Below are 24484 nucleotides of genomic sequence, written 5' to 3'. Positions count from 1 at the left end.
ATCAATAAGGGATGGCAGCAACATGTATTTTAGCAGTCTACATAAAGGCCATCTTTAAAAACATAAAGAAAAAAAAAGGAAAAATGATCTCTGTGTGTATTTATTGTGTCTGTCTCATGTATGTTTATCCCTTTGTCTTCCCATCAGATTACTGTTAGTAAAATGAAATTTTATTTTTCTGTACTCCTTTCAAAGTCACCAGACTTGGCGAATAAAATCTAATTTCAATAATATTACCTAGACATGGGGGCTGTAGGCCTGCTGCAGCTTTGTTTTGTGTGAGTTTAGGTTCTAGGAATTCAAACAATTACAAAGTAAAATAAAATGGAAAAACCTTGACATTTTTTCACTTTAGGTAACCATTTGTCAGTCTCAGGGTATCTCTAAAAATATGTTATTTGGTCTGCAGTTTTTAGAAATTAGATGATGATGACTTTTTAATGAACGTTGGTTTTCTTGATGTCGCATAACTTGAAGCTAAATGTTTTACCTTAAATGATGACTATTGGTAATGAATTATAAGTTGTATAATTGGCATTTGGTCCAGCAAGATTTTCCAGAGACAGTCACACACAGTCCAGTGGACTGCTATGCTTCTTAAAATGAAAACCTATGTATTAATAATAACACAATCAGTGGTGGAATTTCCAGAAATTTGACTAAAGAAAACAACTGTTGTAACCAAAATAATGAGTTACAGACAGCCTTCAGTGTTGATTATATCACTATTCCATGAAGCCTGACTAAACCTATCCATTTGACAGTTTATAAAAATGTCTTAAAGACATAAGACCAAGATAATGCTGAATTTTCTCCATTTTAATCCACACAAGACTAAGGTTGCTGTCTTTGTACCTGAAAAATGGTCTAGTATAATTACTTTTGATGGCATCAACTTGACTTCCATTACTACAATGAGGAACCTTGGGATTGGTTTTTTAATGCAATTTGTCCTTTGGGTGCCAGTTAGAGGACCACCTTTTTCTATGTAGGTAATATTGCTAAAATAATTAACAGGCTATCAGACAGAGAAGTCATTTACATAAACAAACTGGGACCTTTCTCATAACTTAAACCAGCTGTGTCTCGTTACTGATTACATGTTCAATCTTTTTACTGAAAAACAGCAATAAATAGAAGGAATGCAACACTTGAGTTAATGTACACTGCTCAAAAAAATAAAGGGAACACTAAAGTAACACGTCACAGATCTGAATGAATGAATTATTTTTATTAAATATTTTGTTCTTTCCATTGTTGAATGTGCTGACAACAAAATCACACAAAATTATCAATGAAAATCAAAGGTATCAACCCATGGAGGGCTGGATTTGGAGCTGTCCTCAAAATTAAAGTGGAAAAACACACTACAGGCTGATCCAACTTTGATGTAATGTCCTTTAAAGAAGTCAAAATGAGGCTCAGTAGTGTGTGTGGCCTCCGCGTGCCTGTATGACCTCCCTACAACGCCTGGGCATGCTCCTGATGAGGCGGTGGATGTTCTCCTGAGGGATCTCGTCCCAGACCTGGACTAAAACATCCGCCAACTCCTGGACAGTCTGTGGTGCAACTTGGCGCCAGTGGATGGAGCGAGACATAATGTCCCAGATGTGCTCAACTGGATTCAGGTCTGGGGAACAGGTGGGCCCGTCCATAACATCAATGCCTTCATATTGCAGCAACTGCTGACACACTCCAGCCACATGAGCATTGTCTTACATTAGGAGGAACCCAGGGCCAACCGCACCAGCATATGGTCCCACAAGGGGTCTGAGAATCTCATCTCAGTACCTCATGGCAGTCAGGCAACCTCTGGCGAGCACATGGAGGGCTGTGCGGCCCTCCAAAGAAATGCCACCCCACACCATTACTGACCCACTGCCAAACCGGTCATGCTGGAGGATGTTGCAGGCAGCAGAACGTTCTCCATGGCGTCTCCAGACTCTGTCATGTCTGTCACATGTGCTCAGTGTGAACCTGCTTTCATCTATGAACAGCACAGGGCACCAGTGGTGAATTTGCCAATCTTGGTGTTCTCTGGCAAATGCCAAACGTCCTGCATGGTGTTGGGCTGTAAGCACAACACCATGCACCATGCACAACTTTTAGCATAGCGAAAACTATGATGAGAACCTGGCTTGCTGATCAGCAACAAGCAGACATTTTCATGGAGTGGCTTTCCTTTCTTTATCGCCTTTCTAGATCGATATGCACACCCAAAAAATGTGATCATGTTTTAAATGCCGACTGTTCTGTGGTAGAGAAGAACATTGTGTTTTCTTTGCATGGCTACCAGATGAAAAACAATTCAGGGCTGCATGACTCGTGCTGACTGAATGATGAGACAAGATTAGGCAACTATTGATAATACTAGTTTTTCATTTAATGAATTACACATCCTAATCCATCTGCAGAGCCAAACAACTTTATTATTAGTGAAAATTTCCCTCTTCAGCTACCATATAATGTTGCTGAATCTGACTCTGTAATTGTTTCATGTGTGCTAAACCAGAATTACTTGTGTGTAAATATGATAAAGATACTGAAAATTGTAAAAAGTGTTACAAAAGAAACAACTCTGTTTCAGAGAAATTAAAAAGAATTATTTTCAGCCTTCATCACATAGAGCACAGGTCCCGGTGGCTCCATTATGATGAGCTTCAAAAGCACATGGGATCTCTCTTAAGCATTAAGAGGCACAAATGCATTAATGCGCTGCCTAATATTACTTTCAATCATGTCACAAGAGAGCTCAGTACATTTGTGATGTTAGCATTTTTCCTTGATATTTAGTAGTCTGGGGAATACACTCTATCAGGAGATTCCTGTCTTTCTGCTGTGTACAAAACAAGCTTTTAATTGTGTTTAAGATTCTGGATGAAACAAATGGAAAATAACAAGCAGTAGACTTAATAAAAAGCATAGATTTTCTTTTTTTTTGCTTTTGCATAGATTCCACGTTTAGAGTAGCTAATCAATGTACATGAATATTTATTTTATTCCTTAAATTTGCCACGAGAGAGAGACTACAAATGATAAAACACTTGAGTGAGATCAAATAAAGTGAAACATATTGTATTTTGCCTCCGTTGTCATGGTCTTCAAGCATGTTTCTACAGCTACTGATCTTGTGCAAGAATAACTAGGTAATTATCATGCCTACTTAACTCTTTGTGCGAGTATCTGAACTCACAACATTTTCTTAAATCACCGTATCAGTTACATTAAAGCACTCTCCCAACATGAAGCTCCAGACATCATGTGGAGTTCATGTAACATCACTGCTGCTGACACAAAGCCATGTCAAATTAACATTTGCATTTTATGTAAATCCGGAAAGCAATTTATTTAAATGATTTGTTCTGCAGTATGAAGTCAAAGGAAGCAGTCCATTTCTCTACTTTGCAAAGTAATTTAGTCATCTTGCGTTTTTCTTTGTAAATGTTGACATTTCCTTTTATTAGCTAAAATGTTGCAAAATAAAAGAAACTTTGAAGGGAGTTTTTCCACTGTGTGTAGAGACTCAAGCCTTGTTATGGATCTAGAACATTTTACGTGGGGAAACAAAGGACTGGTAAGAAAGTCCAGCCGGGACCTTCTCATTGTAGAATGTAAAAATCAATTATGTTTCAATTGAGTCATAAAAAGATTCATGAAAGCATTTAAAAACTGTTTACTGTTTTTTTTTTTACCTTCTAAGAAAAAAAGACCCAATATTTAGGTTAAAATGAAAAAGAAAATCAAAGCAATTAAATTATAGTACAGGAGGAATGTCATCCAGTTCTCTGGGGAGAGCTGTGTTGTGCAGCAAAACCTCTTTCAAACATCTGAATCAGGTGCTTCTGCACGCTGTTTCTTGGTACAACAGACAATTAACAACAATGTCATTTTCTTAATTGAAGACAGGGGCTAAGCTCTTGGGAGATGCCTTGTAAAGTTGCTTCTTTCAGCAAGTGTCAAAAGGATGATGATGAGTTGTAACAGTGTATTTTTTATTTTAGACACAGAGCTGAAATGGGGAAGCTACCATGACCCTGGCGGCCATGCTGAGTTCTTCTGGATAAAATGGTATTCATGCTAAATGAATGGAACGGCTATGTACCATAATTAATTCTTCCATGTCTGTTCACATATCCATTTTGTGTACCTGCATCATCTTAAGTGAGGTCACTCACACAAAGAAAAATAACTTTTTCCGTTTTTTCACGTTTTCAGCAGGAGGGAATTATGCATGCATGGAGCAACCAAAGCTTCAGCCAAGATTCAACCAGGAACCTGCCTGCTGTGAGGCAACTAACCACCAAGCAGTCTGTCTCAGAAGAAGAGTTAATTACACCTGCTGCTGCTCTGTAGATTATTCTCATGTGGAAAACAGCAGAAGAAACCACGAGAGAGTTTAAAGATCAGAGTGAAATCTGACATGTTGGGAATGTAGAAAAGGATGAAACTCTTCATTAACTTGTTATATATTCAGCTTTTATCTGCGTTGTCTATACATTAACTGTTGCCATGAAAAAGGATGAACTACTCTGTTCTGTGCACCAAAACAATCTTGTGCATAGCTGCTCATGTCATCTGTCTGAAACCTGTGGCTTTGTTACACTCAGATCTACAAGTGGAAGGAGTTGCTTCTTCTATGTGGATCTGCTTGATTTTCTTATCATTACATTTAATCCATCTTCTCTGTATCTGGATGTCCATGCCCTCTCCATTGGACAAGTTAACATCATTTTAGGTACTTAAATCACCTAAATATAGTAACAGAGCCCTACACACCTGACAGTCAGACTTCCTGTTATTTCCCCCAGACTCTACTCCTCGGCAGATGTCTCTGTCCTCTCTGTCTCTGTCCTGTCTCAGTTTGAATACAGGTGACAGAAGTGATGAAGTGGAAATTATTTGTATGTTTTCAATGATGATAAAAGCTAGAGAACAAACTAACCAACAACAGAAATCAACATTATTATAAGATTGTAACCAGTGGTGTAGTGGTCTCTCACGATGTGGGTATACGCTCAATTTTTCAGTTTTTTTTTTAAAAACAGAAAAAAAAGTACCCCAGAAAAAAGTTTTTTTTCAGAAAAAGTGACATCTAAGACTACTCTATTTAATTCACCCCTAAAATCCATCAGTATATTTGCTCATTATCACATAATTCTGGCTCTTTGGTTCCAGAGAAGAAGGGTTATGAACTGGCTAAACCAGTAGCCTACTGGCACACAGACTAGTGAGAGGCAGGGCAATAGCTCTTTATTATGTCTATAGTTAACGCAGCTGATGGCTAGCTACACCAGTGTAGCACAGGTGACCTTAGCCCAGCTGCTGGACCACGTAGGTACAGTATCTGTGGAGGAATGTTTGTAATTGTAAAAGCAGCATCACAGGGGGGTTAAAAGTGGGTATACTCAATGCTGATTGAAAAGGAAGTAGGTATACTCCGTATACCTGCGTATACCATGGACTACACCACTGATTGTAACTAAACAGGGTTAGCAAGTGTTTTATTTATAAAATAAAGAACGCCTATTTGATCAGTAATACATCTTTGCTGTAATTAGAAGTTTTGGAGGCCCAGTCACTCCACTATGCTGGGTTGCAGACAGTCTCCCACGTTTATGTTTTTGAGGGGTCAAAGTTTGTCATTATTATTTTTCTGTGAACCCAGCTTTGCCACCAGTTTTCAATGACATGAGAGGCTTTGGGACATGCAAAAGATTTGTTCATGCAAAAAGGGCAAGGAAAAAGGAAAGCAGATCTAATGAAAGTTTGGGTGAGAACTTGAACCTACCTCTCTCTCACTGGCTGCTGGCACTGAGAGCTCTAAGTGTGGCTGAAACCTCTCTAATTTCAGCAAACCATGCATTTGTGGTTGAATAGGCGAAGTACACGCTACTTTTATTAAAGCCCACTAAAAATGTCAATGACAGCAGTAACGTCAAGAGACTTCTTACAGCAGAACAAACAGACCCCAGCATAGTGAGTGAGTGGAGATAGAGGAACACATTTTCTTTAGTTCAGCCTCACATTCATAAAGAGATCCTGCTATCAATTCATGCTTTTCTTTTATTTCTCTCTCTCTCTTTCTTTCTTTCTGTCTTTCAACGAGTTCACCTTTCTCCATGTCTGGTTCATGTCTCTCTGAGGCTGCACTGATGGTTTAGTGAGTTCAGACTGATTTTCAATTTCAATTTTTACGCTTCACACGAAAGGACTGTCATGTTTTTGCCACCCTGATCTCCTGGCGCTCATCATTGGTAACTCGATCCACCTGCTGGCTTCCTAATTGCCTCTGCTACCTCATTCAGTTCACCTGGTTTCCTTTTCTCTCACTGCCTACTTAAGCTCCCTCCAATCCCTCATTTTCTGCCAGATAATAATCAGACCTATGTCTAGTTTTGTTCCAGCGGTCTACGGATTGATCCGCAGTTGCTGACCTTCTGCTTTATGCCCCTGGATTACCCTCCTTGCCCTCGACGGACACCGCAACTTTTCGGATCTTCTGGTTACCAACCCTGCCTGTCTTTGGATCTCTGAGCCTTGTCGTTGCCTGGACGAGTATTTTGCCATCCTGTTTACCTCCCAGCTGTTGCCTGGTTTCTTCTGCAGACCATTCCCCCGGACTGATCTTCTGTTCATACTCCTCCACCAATAAACTGGTCATTTGTCCAGAACTCCGTGTGTGGCTGTATTAAGGATCCTCAGGGTAACTCATTACAAGGACCTGAAAATTTTGCTTTTTTTTTTTTCAGAATAGATTTGTCAAATTGCAGTTTTTTGCTCTGAGATCAAGAGTGAAGCATGTGAAATACTTCAGAAAATAGAAATGTCTCTGAGTCATTTTTGCTATTGTTGAATTGTAGTCTTGTCTGTGCATTTCACATAAAAGAAGTTACAATACGTACATGTTCAGAGGCTAAAGCTAACCTCGAACGTGAAAGCAGTGAAAGCATCAGATGAAGAAAAGTATTTTGACATGATTAATGTACATGATGTTCAAAAGCAACTAGTCTCAGATGTTTACAGTCTCACAAGCTTTTTATACTGGTTTTTACTGTTTCATATTTTTCATTTTTACTTTTTACTTGTATTTTATTGCTGTCTTATTAGGTTTTAATCATAACTTTTCTTTTTCTTTTTTCTTTTTTTATCATACTTGTAACAATTTTATCTGTATTTTCTGTTTTGTGAAGCACTTTGGTCAGCAGGGGCTGTTTTAAATGTGCTATACAAATTAATTTGACTTTGACTTTGACTTCATGGCTGCTAGCATGAAAATGTCAGATGAAAAAAAGCAAGGCTACTGAATTCCAGAGCAATTTTTAGGCATAACTGGAAATTAAAATTCAGCGCATAAAACATTGCATCATGTAGCTTAATTTGGATGGGTCTCAAATATATTCATATGAAGGTGGTTGCTCTCCTGCTATGTTTGCATTTCTATGAATGATCTCCCACTAATCTAAAACAGCAACAAAGACTAGAATTATACAAATAATCTTTTAAAAATATAAATGTCAATAAACTGCTTTTCTTGACAGATCTAGCTATCTGTCTGTGGAGAAAAAGAAATAGTTACTTTCAGCACTAGTTACAGGCAGTTACAACTAGTTGTTCCTACTTTTGGTGCATTTTCAGATTTTCTTTTTCTTTTGAATGAAACAATTATGAACTAGAAAAACACTCTTCTTGCAGAAGAGCAACTGTGAATGCCCTTTTAAGCTGAATGACTGATACACGATTGCATAATAATTTAGAGAAGCAGCACAACTATCCAACTTGATTTATTACGGCAATGCATCAAGATTCGAACCCCGAATATCTGAACAAGAGAATCTTAGAATCTTTCTTTAACCATTACAACAGAACAGCTTGGAGCTGCAGTTTACAGAAATGTCAAAATCTTTTACCATTGGAATTGGAAAGTTTTTTTTTCTTTTCAAAGGTTCCTGCAGTGTGGAATCAGCAAAAGCACTTAAGATTTAAATGGGGGGAAGTGCACCCATTATGAGAAGAATGATCATCTGACAAGATTTATCAACATCCAGTTTCTGGGTTTGAACCCACGACCTTCTGAATGTAAGGCAATTAGGTTCAAGCTGGGCTTTTCTCAGCATGAGCTTCAACATTAGGAGAAGAAGCACAACTTTCACCCATATTTAAATAAGATGCAACAGCTGTTCTTCACAAGTTGGCAGAAAATTCTTTATCACTGGGATAGCAATGCCAGTTGAGGACTTTAATGTTTGACTCTCTAGCTCTGGTGGTGTAGTGGTAAAATGAATCACCTTTCATTCAGAGAGTTGTGGGTTCAAACCCATATTATGGATTTTCATAAATCGTGTCAGATGGTTGTACTTCTAATGCTTATGCTGGCAACAACAAACTAATAAATCTTGTGTGCTACTTCACCAATTTAAATCTTGAGCTCTTTTGTCGATTTCACACTGCAAGAACTTTTAAAAAAAATACATTCCTATTCCAATGGTTAAACGTTTTGATGGTTCTGCCACAGTGCAGTGGAGAGCTGTGCTGGTGCAGTGGTTAAAGAAATGGGTTCTTGTGGGTATGTGGGAAAAGCATTTTTCTAGTTATTTATCATATTTTATAATATAATCAAATTATTGTAAAATATATTTTCATCATAATATTATTAGTCATATGGTGTCAATGTGTTTATATTGCCACTGACAATCTTGTTCTATTTTTTAAAGGGAAAAAAAGTATTTACAAAAACATGTCTAAAGTGATTCATTTTCACATCAATGTAATTTTAAGGCTCAGCTTGACCCTGCATTATGTGTATAGACAATTGGTTTATGGGTGACATTATGAACATGTAAATTCCCTTTGGAAGCCAAAGCACTCTACTTACCAGACTCAATTTGTATTTTAAAATACTGTTTTCAGAGGTTTGATTTTGGTTTAAATATCTGGACCAAGTCTTGTATAAATTATTTTTCTCTTCTGCTAAAAGGCAGAGACAGATCTATTTAATCTCTTCTGGTTACAAATAGGAAAATACAGAAAATAAATCCCCGAATTTTTTCTGTTTTCCTCTTGACTGTCAGGGACTGAAAGTAGGGCAGTTGTAAGTTTGACATACATAATAAGATAAATTGGTGAAAGGGTAAATACAAAATATGAAATGAAATAAACTAAAAAAGACTGAAACAAAAATGTTAAAAAAAATCTGTTATATGCTAAGCTAAAAGGTAAATCTCAGGTCTCTTCTCAAAAGCATCAATCTCTGGACGAGGGCTTCTTAAATGGTGGAACGAGGCCCTGTCGTAAGTTCCAGTTTAAATGTTTTTATTAAACAGTCAAACAGGCCTAAAAACATGTTGCCTTGTAATTCACCCAAACGGATGAACTAACAACTCTGTTATGTTTTGACACAGCTATTTGTTGTGTTCGAATTTAGGTGTCAAATTAGGAGGGTTAAAGGGGAACAGTCATTTGTAATTATGATAATTTAAAATGACCAGTCCACCAATAACCTTTTTCAAAGGAGGAGTGGTAACCTATAGTTAAATAAGTAGGCTTGGGTCTGGAGAACCCGGGTCCGAGTCCCAGGAGTGTCACAGAGGGAAACCACTGAGGCTCTTGTCCAAGGCCCTTATTTGTGTCTCCTGCCCATTTCTTTGTTTACGTGTCTCTTCTGTCTGTTTACCTGTATTTGTTATGTATTTCTTTTGGTTGGTTGTATTTTTGACCCATGTAATTACTTTGATTGTATTGTGTAACTTTTATCAATACCACTGTCTTGGGGTACAAAACCATTAGCGAAAGTGATTTTCCTTTCACATAATGCTTTTTTTTCTTTTCTGTTTATGTAATATTTAATTGACCAAGCAAGACAGATAAAAAATCCTTATTACATCTGAGGCCTGGCAAAAGGCAAAGCTTTTTGAGGGAGAAGTATAAAGAAAGGGTATAAAATAAACAATGAAATGCACAATGCTGCACCTTATCAAACCACAGAGGAGCAAAGGAACATGACCAAGTGTATGAATGTCTGCCAAAATTGCCCAGCTGCAGAGCCAGCAACATAATCAGGACAATTATTGATGATTCCGTTATCAGGATTAACACCAGGTTCACCTGTGACATGGATTTCAGCTTAAACCCCAAACTGCAGCCACCACTGTGGGAAAAACTGACAATGAAGCTGTCAGTTTTGATTTCTTACTGTTCATAGTTTTGTTTCAGCCTTAAGACGTAAAATTACTAGTTCAAACATTATGTTGTGATACAGTAATATTTGATGTAATTTACCAATATTGTCTCAAGAATTTTCTTAAAATTGTTACTGAGATGGAGTGATGGCCCATTTTATGAACTTTCCAGATGAGTCCGATAGGTCTTATTAATCAGGTGGCCAGGAAATAACTTTGATTTATTAATAAAAATAGTCATTGCAACTAAAAGACACTGTTGTTGAAGATATTATTCAATCAATACTGCACTGAGCAGGTGGTTCTGGAAGTCTTGTGTGATTTGAAAATCTTTGAAGCAGTGATATTCCTCTGGTTGAGGGAGCAAATCTGGTGCATGCAGATTTTTGCACCTATTGTGATTGGAAGGCTAACTATATAATTAAATCCATTGGCTTAATTTTCCCTTACAGGAATTTACATTTATATTATATATTATATTTATAACATTTGGACAGTATCTTCAATATCTTGCTATTTATGTTAAGTACAAATTGCTTTGTACTTTATCCAAAGTTGTTATGAAACTGACAAAACGTTATCTATCCATCCATCCATCTTTTACCGATTTTCTGGGGTAAGGTCACGGGGGCAGCAGCCTAAGCAGGGAAGCCCAGACTTCCCTCTCCCTAGCCACTTTGCGGGGGGGAAATCTCAAGGCATTCCCAGGCCAGCCGAGAGATATAATCCCTCCAGGATGTCCTCGGTCTCATCTGTGGTCTCCTCCCGGAGGGACGTGCCTGAAATACCTCACCACGGAGGCATCCAGGGGGCATCCAGTCGATCTATGTCCCTACCCTCACCTACGGTCATGAGCTGTGGGTCGTGACTGAAAGAACGAGATCTCGTTTACAGATAAAACGTTACTGTGGTTATATTGTTGTATTTTCATGACTAGAGCAGCAAAAAGCAGCACAACTGCTGATTCTGTTCTAATGTATTGACTCTCAGATGTTCATAAGAGTACTTAAGAGTGTTAAGAGTCATAAGAGTGTTTGTTGGATATATTATTAGCTCTGGACAAATCCAAGATACGAAGATTTTGGTGAATGTCACAATTTCTGTAAAATGTTTGTAGGTAGTATTAAAGAACAAATTTATTTGTAAGAAGGGTGTAGGTAAAGGAGGCCAATTATAATGTACTCCGGGCTCATCTCAAAATTCAACAAACGAATATTTGAGGGTGTCTGAGGATAAAATTAATAGAAAAAAAAAACAATAACAAACATTATCAACAACACATACAGCATAATTTCTGTGTTTTGTAGCAGTAAAAGATTTTTAGATCTGGTTCAATAGCAGGAGCATTTTTGCTCTCATCTATGTGAGAATGTTGTTTCCTTTCTAATTTACAGCTTTGATTAGGTGAAAGTAAACATATACCTGCTGCTGAGGTTTCTCAGATCCCACTCTGGCCTAAAAGCAATGAGGAAATTTTAGCACGTCAGTTTTCCAAACCCAAGATTATCTCACTTCGAAAGTTGTGAAGAGTTTCAGAAATAACCCGGATATTGAAATTGCTACAAATAATTATTTTCTAATGACACCCATGTTTTTCTACAGACATGTAAAAATCATTGCCACACCACAATCAATGCCACTTGCACATTTTATATATACACTGGTGTAAGATTAAATAATTTGCTGCTACACAAAGCAAAGGGGCATAAAGATGTTATATTTTACTCGTGATAGTGAAGTAATTTTCAAAGTCATGCATTTTCTCATTGTAATTGTTGGAGTGCTAAACCAAACTCAAAATCCCACCTAAAAGGTTGCATGAATGCAAAGCTACATGACTGAAGTGTTTGTGGACATTGTTTTGTTCAAAATCACACAATCATTAGCTGTTTGGCTTCTGGGGGAAACAGAATAGACAAGTAATGCAAATAAGCCATAAATACTGAACTAGTTAATTCAATATGATGCTGTATGTTCATAAAGTTTACCATTTCAATGTATGTTTGTGATTGCTGAAACAACAAACTGAATAAAAAGTTGCATTTTTTTTCCAACTTAATTCATATATCAGATTTAATGGTGCAAACAGAGCATATATACAGAGTGACATTTACCTTCAGACAGATAATAAAGAATAAAGTTCTTCTGTGGCTTATTGAGAGAGATGAATATATTACAGATATAGACATAATATGACACGATAATATGGTGCAATTTAGATATAATGAACCCGATAAATGGCTTACATTCACAATAAATATTGCAATACTTACATAAAAATACAGAAAACATAAATTACCATTTTTGAGACTTTTATTCAGCTAGAGTTTGACTGAATTGCATAGCTTATGCATGTCTATGGTAACAAGGTTGTTTGTGCACTTTGAGTTTGACCTTCCTCCATACAAGCTTCTTTTTCCTCAGCTACATGTCAACAACACAGTTGGGAGCACTGGCTCTTATTGCATCAGATATTACTTTTGCTCCAGACTCTCCAATGCCATTTCCCTGCAAACTACAGAAACCGTTTTAATCACAAGAGACACATACAATATATAAATGTATATGTATGTATATAAATGTATATGTATGTATATATATATATATATATATATATATATATATATATATGTGTGTGTGTGTGTGTGTGTGTGTGTGTGTGTGTGTGTGTGTGTGTGTGTGTGTGTGTGTGCGCGTGTGTATGTATATCTGTGTGTGTGTACTGGACATAGAAAAGAAAAACTTACTTGATGTATGCAAGTTGGTGGTTTCCTTTTAAAGCTGTTGCAATGAATATGGCTCCATCCATACCCAGAGAGTTCTCCTGCAGACTGATGATTCACAAAGTCAATATTTTTATTTGTTCACACGTCCAAATATGTCATCATAGAGCTTAATTACAAAACAGTAAACAGTATGAATGTTTACTTTAGTTTCTATGATTAGTTTGATAATTAAAGTCATGAGTTTAAATTAGGAAAATACATACTGATGAAAGTTTTATTTTATTTCACATGCATTGTGATAAACCTGAAACCAGGGCTTACTTCAGTGACTTGAGGCTTCTGTTGAATTTCAAGGCATTGGCCAAGGCCTTTGCACCCTCCATCCCTACGGAGTTACCCCGTAGACTGAAAGACATTGCATAAAACATGCTGAAGACCTGACATACAATAGGACAGACAGATTGTCATCAAAGAATATTTTTCTTTGACTTCATTACATGTCAACTCCCTTTAGGTTTACTCCTGAAGTGAAATCTTATCACTGTTCCTTTGCATTGAGAAATTGAAAAGCTTTACGATAAGCTGAGGTGAGTGCACTGCATGACCAAAAAGACTGACAAGGTTCTGAAGTAGGTTCTGTTAACCTCTACAAGCTTTCAGAAGAAAACTTCTTTTTCATTCTTCAACTGGTTTGTTTAAACATAAACAAACCAAATGATTAATGCTCTTTTCTTTGTTTTATATCTGTAAAAAACTAAAAAAAAAAAAAAATATGAGAAGAATCCCTGTTAGCTGAGCTTGGATAATAACACTGAAAAAAATAGAAGAGGAAATATATGTTCGGTTAACTATTTTTTCCCCCTTAAGACGACCAATAGGTGTTTTATTATACATTGTTTGAAGCCTAAATAGTTACCTTTACAAAGACGTACCGTTAGCAAGGAATATTCTGTGAAATGACCATCATAGCTAAACTATTGGTAGTGCCTCCACAAAATGTCCAAAAAACTTCTTCAATAGTATTGGTGTGGTCACGTGACATTTGGCATGCTGAAGCTTAAAGTGACCCAGTGCTCCAACACATTTACTTGTATTGTTGAATCTGCTGGTGGATGTTCATTTCTCCCTAGTGATAGGAAACTGGAGTACCAACTTATGATGAAGCCTTCATTTGGTTTTTTTTTTACTGTTTTTATGGAGGAACCCAACTCTGGTCCTCAACAGTTGTAGTCCTGCAAGTGTTGGGAGTTTCCCCGCTGCAACACACCTGACTCAATTCAATGAGTAATCAGCAGACTTGTGCAGAGTTTGATGTCAACTTCTGCACAAGTCTGCATATGAAGTCTGATAATAATAATAATAATATCAATGTGATGGACAGGCGACCAGTTGCAGTTTGTGGAGAGACTCGCGTTAACCAGTTGTGGCAGAAAAACGTCCATGAGACTGCAGCTCGAGGACTAAAATCTATCTATCTATCTATCTATCTATCTATCTATCTATCTGTCAATCAAATAAACAATAAAGAGCTTGGACTTACTCTAATGTTTGCAGAGTTTGATTGGTCATCAGAGCTTCTGCCATTGCAACAGCGCCACTTTTACCTGCTGAGACGCCCTGGAGACTAAAGAAAAACACACATTTACATGAGGTTGAGGACAGAAAGCAACAAACCATTGCTCACATTGAGGTTCATTGATTCACAGTTTATGTGCTTAGATGCACAAGTAATTACTTTCCATTAGTTGCAAATGAATGAACAACAAAGCTATGAATGAAACAACTGTAATGCCAACCATAATGTATGCAGAGATGTGTTGACTTTCAGAGCTTCAGAGAGAAAAATGACACCTTCATTACCGATTGCATTTTCTTGTAGGCTGAAGCAAAAGGTGGAGAAACAAACACAGACATTGAAAGTAATTGTAAACTCTCGTACTGCAATTAAATGTAACTGCTTGGCTGCAGATGAAAACATGACCAACTGGTGAGAACCTGCAGCTAGTTGTTTACTCACACTAACACTGGCACTAATGCCTTCAGCAGAATCCAGTTTGAAAAAGAGCAGATCAATAAAATTGCTGTAAACTTGAAATGTGTGGCATAAAAGTGGGTGAAAGAAGGGCTGATAATGGGGTCATGAGAATGATTTACTGGTCTTACTCCAAGAGTTGGATTGTGTCATTGGAGAGAAGAGCATGAGCCAGAGCCTTTGTTGCTGTGGACTTGATGAAATTCCACTGAAGACTGTAGAAAAAGAGAAAAAAAAGAGTTCCATGGGGTAATTTATGGTTTATTTAATCTTTATTTGATTTTTCAGTTTTTAACCATTATAATTTCCTGCTCTATTATATCTCTGGTAAGATCTTTTTTTCCAATACAATCAAGTGAAGAGGAAAATACAGTCCTGTAAATTATAAGCTTCTACATATCAGAATGTAAAAATGAGTCATCTTGTTCGTTCCAGGCCTTTAGGTAAACACAACCTCAGACAAACAACAACATGTGATATGTTACATATATGTATATTATCTATCTATCTATCTATCTATCTATCTATCTATCTGTCTATCTATCTATCTATCTATCTGTCTATCTATCTATCTCTCTAGACAGACAGACACACAGACAGACGGATAGATGGATGGATAGATATAAACTAAACAATAGTAGTAAACATATGTATGTATGTATGTTGAACCACAAAGGTAAAGTCAGTATTATTTTTAAATTTTTATTTATCTTTTCTATTTTGACAATCTTAACATTGACAGTTTCTATTTTAAATGATAGATTTCAGCAAAAGAATCTGCCTGTTTACTTAGGATTTGCATGCTGCTTGTAAAGCACACCTTACTTACTGCAAAGAGGTGAGGCCTTGATTAAACTTGATTGCTCCAGCTATTGCTTGAACCCCTTCATCATGTAACAGGTTAGCTGTGAGGCTAGGACACACAGGTACACACACGTCACATATGATAAACATAATGAGCAGTGACACGTAATTAAAAGAGACAGAACTCTCTAAATTAAAGTTCAGTATGTATCATAGCGATAGTCAGGCACATTATTATTTACATTATGCTTTCTGTCATTCTGATTATGTCTGCTTTCACACATTGTCCTGAAGGATTAAACTGATTTTAATTGGGAAAAGGGGATTTTTATCATACCACCAGAGCTGTGTAGAGTAAGGTTCTAAATGTTATAGAAAATGTCACAAATCCAACAAAATTAGTTGTTTTTCCACAACATTATGACATAATGAGGTCCGGAAAGTACTATTAACTGAGCGGTTAGATTTTTTAAAAATTGAATTATGAAAGCTTTCTGTACACATCACTGCCATTAATAAGGTGACTCACTCAAGGTCCTGCAGAGAGTTATTCTCCTGGAGGGCGTGGGCCATATTCTTTGCTCCCTCCACTCCAATTGAGTTTTCTCTTAGACTGAATAGAATGAAAAATGCATGAAAATAAAAACATGACTGGTTTCACAGGGAACTGTAAAAGTAGCACAACCATAACCTTCAACAATGTAGAAAGAAGCACGAAATGTTATTCTTACTTCAAGGAGACAAGGCCTCGGTTGATCCTCAGGGCTTTAGTCAGGGCTGTCATTCCTCTGTTGCTGATTGAGTTACTCTGAAGTCTGTCAATAGAAAAACAAGGAAGTAAAAAAGGAACATGTAATCTATGTCTTTTGAAAGACAATTTGCATTTTTTTCGCACTTTATATCAGCAGAAGTTTTATTCTGCAACAGCAAAACACTTTAACAGTATACATTTATATAGAAAGTACTTTAAAGATCTTTTAGTAGAAAGTACTGACTGGAGAAAGAGCAAAGTGTGGTTGACCGTCAGCGCTTCTGCCAAAGCAATTGTTCCTTTGTCCCCAAGCTGGTTACTACAAAGACTGTAAAAGGAAAAGAGAAACTTAATGGAAACATTAAGTTAAAAATGAACCTTAAGTTAAAACACACACACACTACATAATCAAAATAAAACCACGGTGCAAAGGTATACAAACCATTAAAGCCCATGCTTTTAAAAAATATATCTAGTTTAAAATTAAGAAACTGACTAATTTTTCCTTTTTACTCAAGGCTTATTTTAAATTTGATACCAGTAACACTGAAAAGAAAGTACTTTGAGGTTCTACTTATACAGTCAGTAAACTAAAGCTATGTCAGGGCCACTGTACTGTATTATCTCTTCAGTGTATGGTAATGGAGACCAGGGTGTTTTCCCTTTTATGCTTCATGTAGAATTTGACTTGTTTAAACCAATATATGTACTCACTACTTATTTTATTTGATGAACCTTGCTAGTTCCAGGTTGAACCCCTCTATTCCCCTTCTGATCTGCTTTAACCCCTTAATGCCCAAAATTATTAATAATTATATAAAACAAGTTAACTAGGGGAAAAATCTGGGGTAGAAAGCCCCAAAGACTGAAATAAAAGAAATACAATTAAATATCATTGTATTTCTTTTATTCATCAAATAATTGATGAATTATAATTAATAAATAGAGATAAATAACAATTACTATAACAAGAAATACATAAATGAGAGTGGCATTTCCTGTGACAAAATAAGAGATGTAACTTGCAACAACAAGGTGTTAATAATTTGTGGAATGGATTCGACAAGGTGATGGAAACATTCATCAGGGATTTTGCCCCATATCTCCTGTTCCACAACATCACAAAGGTGCTCTGTTGGATTGAATCTCTAGTGTCTGTGGAGTACAGATAACCTATTGTAATGTTTTAAAAAAACAAAACAAAACAAAATAAAAAAAACAACCCAACAACAACACTTTAACTGTTTAACTGAGCTATGTGAAATGGTGTTCTGCTTGAAGAAGCCATAAGGAGAACCGTTCTCTGTTGTCAAAGGGATGTATGTGGCCAGGAGTCACAATATCCAAATAGACTGTGGTGTTGAGAAAATGCTTATTTGGTACTTTGGGGGCCCATGGTATACCAAGAATATATCCCCCCACACCATTACCCCACCATTAACAGCAGTCAAAACTGTTGAAACACAGCATTATGAATCCACTGCAGACTCTTTTATCTGACAGTCAGCATTTTTTCTATTTTTTTTTTACCATCCAAATGTGGTGCCCAACTAATGTAGCTCCTTAGCTGACAAGAGTGCCATCTTCTGCTGCTGTAACCCTTCTGAAATACTCAAGCTCATCTGGCACCAAAAACATGCTATATTCAAAGTCACTTACATGCCCTTTTTTCCTTATTGAATGGGGTTTGACTTCAGTTAGAAATCTTGATGAAATAATTAAGCTTTTTTTTTTTTTTAATACTTATTAAAGTTAAACAATCAGCTTTCTATTAATATATGTGACAATACTGAGCAACTGCACTATACATCTGAACTTAAATATTAACGAAATGTCCATATTTCTAAATCTATCAGCTGGATAGGCAACAAAAAATGTAGTATGATATTCCTAAGATGGGTAAAGAAAATTAATATATGAATGAATTACATCAACTTTGTAAGAGTCCGATTTGCCTTCAGTGCATCCGCGATTCTTTTGGCTCCCCTTGCTCCAACCGTATTCTTCCGTACACTGAAACATTGCATATATAAAATGAAAATGTACTTAATATTTTGCATCACAAACATGAACATGCATTATGTTAATCTCTGGAACAAAAATAATTTAATATGAGACTAAACCTACTTCAGGGACACCAGTTTGCGGTTGCACTGCAGAACTTCTGCGAGAGCCTGAGCACCATCCTCCTCAATGGCATTGTTCTGGAAGCTAACGAATATTGAGATGGCAACTTGTGTTGTTACAACAGCTTTAATTGAGTTTTTGGGTTTGTAAAAATAAATAAACAGAAAATCTACTCACTTGATTGATATCAGAGCTTGGTTCATTTTCAGAGCTTCTGCCAGGAACTTTGCACCTTTGGATCCAATATTGTTGTTTCGGAGGCTGAATTACAAAAAGGAGCTTATACATTTAAAACAGTAATTTAAACACCTTGAAGTGAGTTTTACAGTAGCATGCAAGATTGGAATAACATGGGAAGCACACGGCTCCCTTCCTATAAAATTAATGCATTCTATTCTACTGTTCTCCAGTCATTTAGCAGATGCTTTTCTCCAAAGCGACTTACATCTGAGAATGAGAACAACACAGCAAAAAATCAAATGGTAAAAAACTGATCTCACTTGAGAGATGTTAGCGTGCGATTCACCAAGAGGGCTCGACTTAGGGCTTTGGCACCCTTGTTGCTGATCAAATTGTCCGCCAAGCTAAAGGGGTAAACAAAAGAAGCAGTAGTCAGACATGACGAAATATCCAGAGTAATTATACACGAACTTTCTGTTCCTACAGTACAATTACATAATAGCCGATGTCAATTTACAACCCAGTAATCAGCAATCAAGACACTTCATACTGTCATTATCCCAGCAATCAAACAACTTGCTTGATCTAATGAGATCTAATGATATCATTAGAATAATTAGATTGAACAATTTGACTAAGCGGTTAAGAAAACTGATGAATTCTAAACATTACATGCAATCTCACCTTATTTTCTGGATGTGGCAGTCTTTTGCACTCAGGAGACTTCCCAGCAGTTCCATGACATCATCTTTGAAGTGATTATTTTCCAACCTGTGTAAAATATGACACACATGTTATAGCCTTCAACCTTTCTCTGGAGCTTTAGTTTGTTGGGAAACATTGCAATGAAGAACTGACCTGAGATGGCTACAATACAACAGCTGAGGGAGCAAACTTTTTACTGTTGTGTAGTTCAGAGAGCCTGTTAGGTTGGTCCGTTCACTGCACTCTGGAGACACGTGCAGTAGGAAGCCCAGCACGATGCATTGACTCCGTGTTAACTTTTCACCCAAGCTGCCATGCTGTAAGTCCTCCTCCACACTTCGCAACATCTCTGTATGTTGCAGTTCTTGTAAACAATAAGCCAGGTTGACTGCTCGCAGGGACACCACAGCACCTCCACTGGCCAAGAGGTCATGCAAAAACCCTGCTGCCCACACCCTGTGACTGCCATCATCCTTCCCAAGGGCCAAGAGCCCAGCGAGAGGTTTAAGTGCAGTTGGGCACAGTAGGCCTGTCAGGAAGCGAATAAACACATCCAAATGACCGTTTTCAGCTTGCTGTGAATGCTGAAAGGCGCTTTTGAAGTGGTTTTGGAAGCCAATCTTTGGCCAGGACATGGTGCTTTCCGAGAACAAATCAAAGATTGCCCTTTTCGAGGAAACATGGTAGAAAGTAGCGGCAAGAAATTCCTGCAGGGTCAAATGTGTGAATCGGTATGTTATGTGTATAACAGACTCCAACCTTATAAGAACTCCAGCACCAAGACTGCTTTGAGTTAACAGTAGATCTATCCCGTAGGCCCTGAGGTCCTGTTCACTGAAGGTGTACTTGTGTTTCAGGAGACCGTAGAATGCAAGTCGTCCGAGGTTCCCCAGCAGTTTACGATTGCTCCCATGAAGCTGCTCTGCTTTTACTGGCTCTCTGCCTCTTGGTTCGCCTACTTCTGCTTTCATGGAACAAAAATGGGCATAAATCTCAGTACAGGTCCTTGGAAGGGTCTCCTGTGTTTCATTTTGCATGACATACAGCAAAGTATCAGCCACCATCCAGCAAACGCATGGTATGTAGCACATAACCATCAAGATCTTGTTGGACTCTAGATGTGCCCATATTTTGCTGCCAAAATCTTTCTCAGAAAAGTGATGATTCAGGAAGATTTTTATGTCTGAGGGGCTAAATCCAGGGATCTCAGTCACTCTGTCAACCAGTCCTCCAGGGATAAGTGAAGCAACTCCAGGCCTGGAAGTCACCCACACTGTTATGTCAGGGAGCAGATTCCCTCGGATTATATTGGTAATCAAGTCATCAATGGATACTTCTTTCTTTGGGTCATTACAAGGAGCTGCATCAGAGAAATTTAGAGTGCAGCGGAATTCATCCAAACCATCAAGTATGAGAAGTGTCCGGCAGGCGCTACTCATGACCAAACTGGGATCTTTTAGATGTGGAAAAGTCATTTTCACCAGCTTCTCGGCAGATAACTTTTCCAGTGAATTCAGCTCGCAACAGGCGAAAGGCAAGACAAAGTGCACATCTGTGCAGACGGTCCCTTGGCTCCATTGCTTGATGAAGTGTCTTACCCACGTGGTCTTTCCGATGCCAGCTACCCCAACTGTGAGGGAGACTCTGGGAGGCAAACTAACCCGTGTCAGGGGTTCAAACAACTTAGCTAGTTCCAGCTGCCTGAGATGATTTCTCTTCCGTCCCTGAGTGACTCCCACCTGCATCAGGTCATGTTCCTTTTGTTGAAGGTCAGAAAGTCCATCGACGAGGAGTAAGGTTCTTGAGGAGATGTTCAGTTTAGGGCAGCTGACAGAATCTCTGTCTCTGTACTGTTCATATCGCCGCAATAGCACCTCTTTGTGATTCTTCACCATGCTTTCTACAGAAAAACAAAATCAACAGTGGTTATATAAATACAGTGTGCAGGAGCTTTGTAATGTGTTACTCTTGCATACTGAGTTAAAAGAACACTAAATTCCTCTCTCCGTGATTGCTATGTGGTTGCTTTGCCACAGAAGTCACTGGATGCCTAGAATAGCTGGTGAGAGCATTGTCCAATTACCAATGAAACAAGTCACCAACAGAACGCAAATCCTTCTTCCAGTCACTTACCATGATTTATGATGAGCTGGGCAACCGGAGAATCTGAGCTTTCTATAAACCCCTGAACAGCATCAGGACCTTGATAATCCTTGCCAGTGACTATAGTGGTAAGCATGTTGATCTGGTCCTGTAATGGGCCTGCTTCCTTGATGTGAATCACCTCAGTTGCATTCAGCACATCCACTTCTCTGAGGTGAGTCAGCATCTTCTCCAGGAAGGAGGGGGTAATAAAACTTTGTAGCTGGTTTTGGTGTTTCTGGATCCAACCTACATCTAAACCAACAGATTAAACAAGTTAAATAAAATAACAATACTGATGTAAAAAACTTAACACTTAATGCCTCACAAGTAGAAAAAATGTATTTTTTTTCATCTGTCAATCACAGATTCTTGCAATAAGAAACAGTTATCAAGAAAAATATGTCCAGAAAGAAAAGTACATGGTAAACATTTTTATAATATCATGTGATCATTGTTATCTTTAAGCATTTCACACAGTGTTGTTGCAGCATTTACCTCGAAACCTGCTGTGCTTAACAGTGCTTAACTTAACAGCACTTTGGTTTCCTTTAAAATTGATTTCTTTTGCTGCACAACAGCCCCAACATGATGCAGTACCAGTTGCCACTGACAGAAATTATATATACATATATATATATATATATACATATATATATATATACATATATATATATATATATATATATATATATACACACACACACACACACACAACAACACGGGTTGCCCCAAAGTATTTTTAAAACAGTCAAATCTAAATTTGTACTTTTGTCAAGCAAGTCTTTTCCATTGCTCCATGTAAACAACCCTGCTTTTGTGCCGTTGCTGCCCAGTGACATACTACTGCAGTCTTAATTTTACAAAAACAGATTAACAGAAGAAGCCCTTTGAAATAGCTGTCCTTTCTCTGAGAGACAGAAACAAAATGGCTTCATTTTCTTATTTTTATTGTTCTTAATTAGCTATCATGGTTTAAATGTATAAAGTTATGAATGTGGACACCCTGACTTTTACATAAGCTACTTAAATTTCTTTTTGTAAATAGGAAAAATGGACAAAAAGAACAAAGCAGCAAACAAAAGAAAAAGCTGTTGGGGTTTATTATATATTTTTAGAACAACCGGCCATTTTAATACTAGCTAGCAGGAAGAATGTGTATATTTCTTCTCACTATATAATACATTTACATTCTTCATAAAAATGTGACTGAAATGAAGTGGGCAACTGACAATAATAAGAAACTCCCTCAGTATGTCTCCTTGTCTGAAATTTTTCCCACTTTGTTTGCATTACCATTAATGACATTTGCCCTATCTCATTGTCACAATGAAATGTTATTTCCTTCATTAACAATCATTAATATTCCAATACACCACTCTTTCTGTTGTAACTTGAAGGGGAGCATCAAGGACTATGGGAAACAGACACAATGAGGACACTGAGGTTCTTACCCTCTGCCTGTGGTTGAGAAGAGGCAGAGCAGGATGCAGACTGCAGATCCACATAGCAGTCAGCCTGCCATGTGATGTGCTTGCTTCGGTCCAGGATAGAATCGTAATGTTGCCTCCTCTCCATGAGAAAGTTTGATCATTTAAGCCCTTGATTTTCTACAAACAGAAAAAGCATTGCATATACAATATAAGTTATATGTAATATGCACGGGTGACAGGAAGCAGCTGTGTTTTCCACAAACAGCTTCCTATTTTCAGTAGAAATCGTCAAATGGTATTATTGTGTATTATTGTCTCTATAATATTATTTATGCTGCTTTCTGCATCAGTGAAAACAAACATAAAAAAAACTTTGTTCAGAAAACTTTGCCATCTATTTTAAATTCAAGAAATATGGCTGAATAAACATATGGCAAATTAACTTCCAGAACACAGATGATATTTTATTTTTTAATTTAGTAGACATGATAAGTATAGGCAACCTGCTGCACTGCTCAGTACTTTGCTTCCAGCCATCTGCTTTTGTAAGGATATCTTATATGGCTTTAAGGGCCTTGTTTTGCACAAATATCAGGAAGTGCTAGTTTAACTTGATGAACTGTACAAAGTAACACAAAGCAAAGTAAGTATAGTTTGACACTGGAAAGCTGATTTAGATATATGTTTTTGTTTCTTTGACAAGGGTATTTTTTCAAAATTGGATGGTTTTTACCTTTTTTGTGACATGTTTGTCACTTCAGTCTTCCTCAGAAACACTTCTGAACTTTCTAGAAATGCTCTTTGTCTGGAGAAAAAGAAACAATATATCTAAATAGTCAGAGACATAATGAACTTAATCATGCTACTATGTGGAAAACTGACGTTGGAACATTTCTTACGACTTTTTGACCAGGGTTCTTGCTCCGTCATGACAGAAAACTGTTTATCGGTTACAACAGAGAGCTTTATAGGCTATAATTTTCTCCTTTGGCCTTTATTTATCTTAACTAGTTAGATCTGTGAACAAATCTCAAATAAAAGAAGTGCTTTTATTTACACTGTTTGTTCATTCATAATGCGTCGGCTTCCCTTGTTAGGCAGATGGCAACTTTGTGCTTTGGCTTCATTTATCTCATTTCCTCACGATCTAGTTGTAAAATTAAGGAAAAGGTAAACATTTGCTGTTAGATCCAATTAACAGTCTTATATACAAGAACAACTGCATATTAAGTCGTGCTGCATAGATGAACCAACGCTATTTATAAGGACTCCAGACCTAATTAAACTATTTCACACTCATATAAGCCACACACATGAAGAGATGTCTTTAGTTGATTTTTTTTTCTTTACCAAGCTGTGACAGTTATTCTGAAAAAGCAGGCGTTGTAAGTGTCACTTTATTTTATCAG

The 24484-nt window shown here is 37.3% G+C and overlaps 1 protein-coding gene across 1 annotated transcript; it reads right to left on the bottom strand.

Annotated features, from left to right (window-relative positions):
• Positions 1-12599: 12599 nt before the first annotated feature.
• Positions 12600-23223, bottom strand: nlrc3 (NLR family, CARD domain containing 3; the record flags this gene model as incomplete). The annotated part of the gene is made up of 18 exons (XM_079261345.1): positions 23097-23223; positions 21634-21897; positions 19654-21400; positions 19480-19566; positions 19116-19199; positions 18793-18876; positions 18616-18699; positions 18418-18501; positions 16733-16816; positions 16469-16552; positions 16267-16350; positions 15763-15846; positions 15065-15148; positions 14698-14781; positions 14442-14525; positions 13223-13306; positions 12923-13006; positions 12600-12690 (listed from the first exon to the last, which is right to left on the bottom strand). The coding sequence occupies exons 1-18, from the start codon at positions 23218-23220 to the stop codon at positions 12600-12602; spliced, it is 3405 nt and encodes a 1134-aa protein (XP_079117471.1). The 5' UTR covers positions 23221-23223.
• Positions 23224-24484: the final 1261 nt, after the last annotated feature.

Source organism: Telmatherina bonti (genome assembly GCF_933228915.1).
Source record: "Telmatherina bonti genome assembly, chromosome: 21".
Taxonomy (NCBI): domain Eukaryota; kingdom Metazoa; phylum Chordata; class Actinopteri; order Atheriniformes; family Telmatherinidae; genus Telmatherina; species Telmatherina bonti.
Note: the sequence above shows the minus strand (reverse complement) of the source record. Positions and strands in the feature narration are given on the sequence as shown.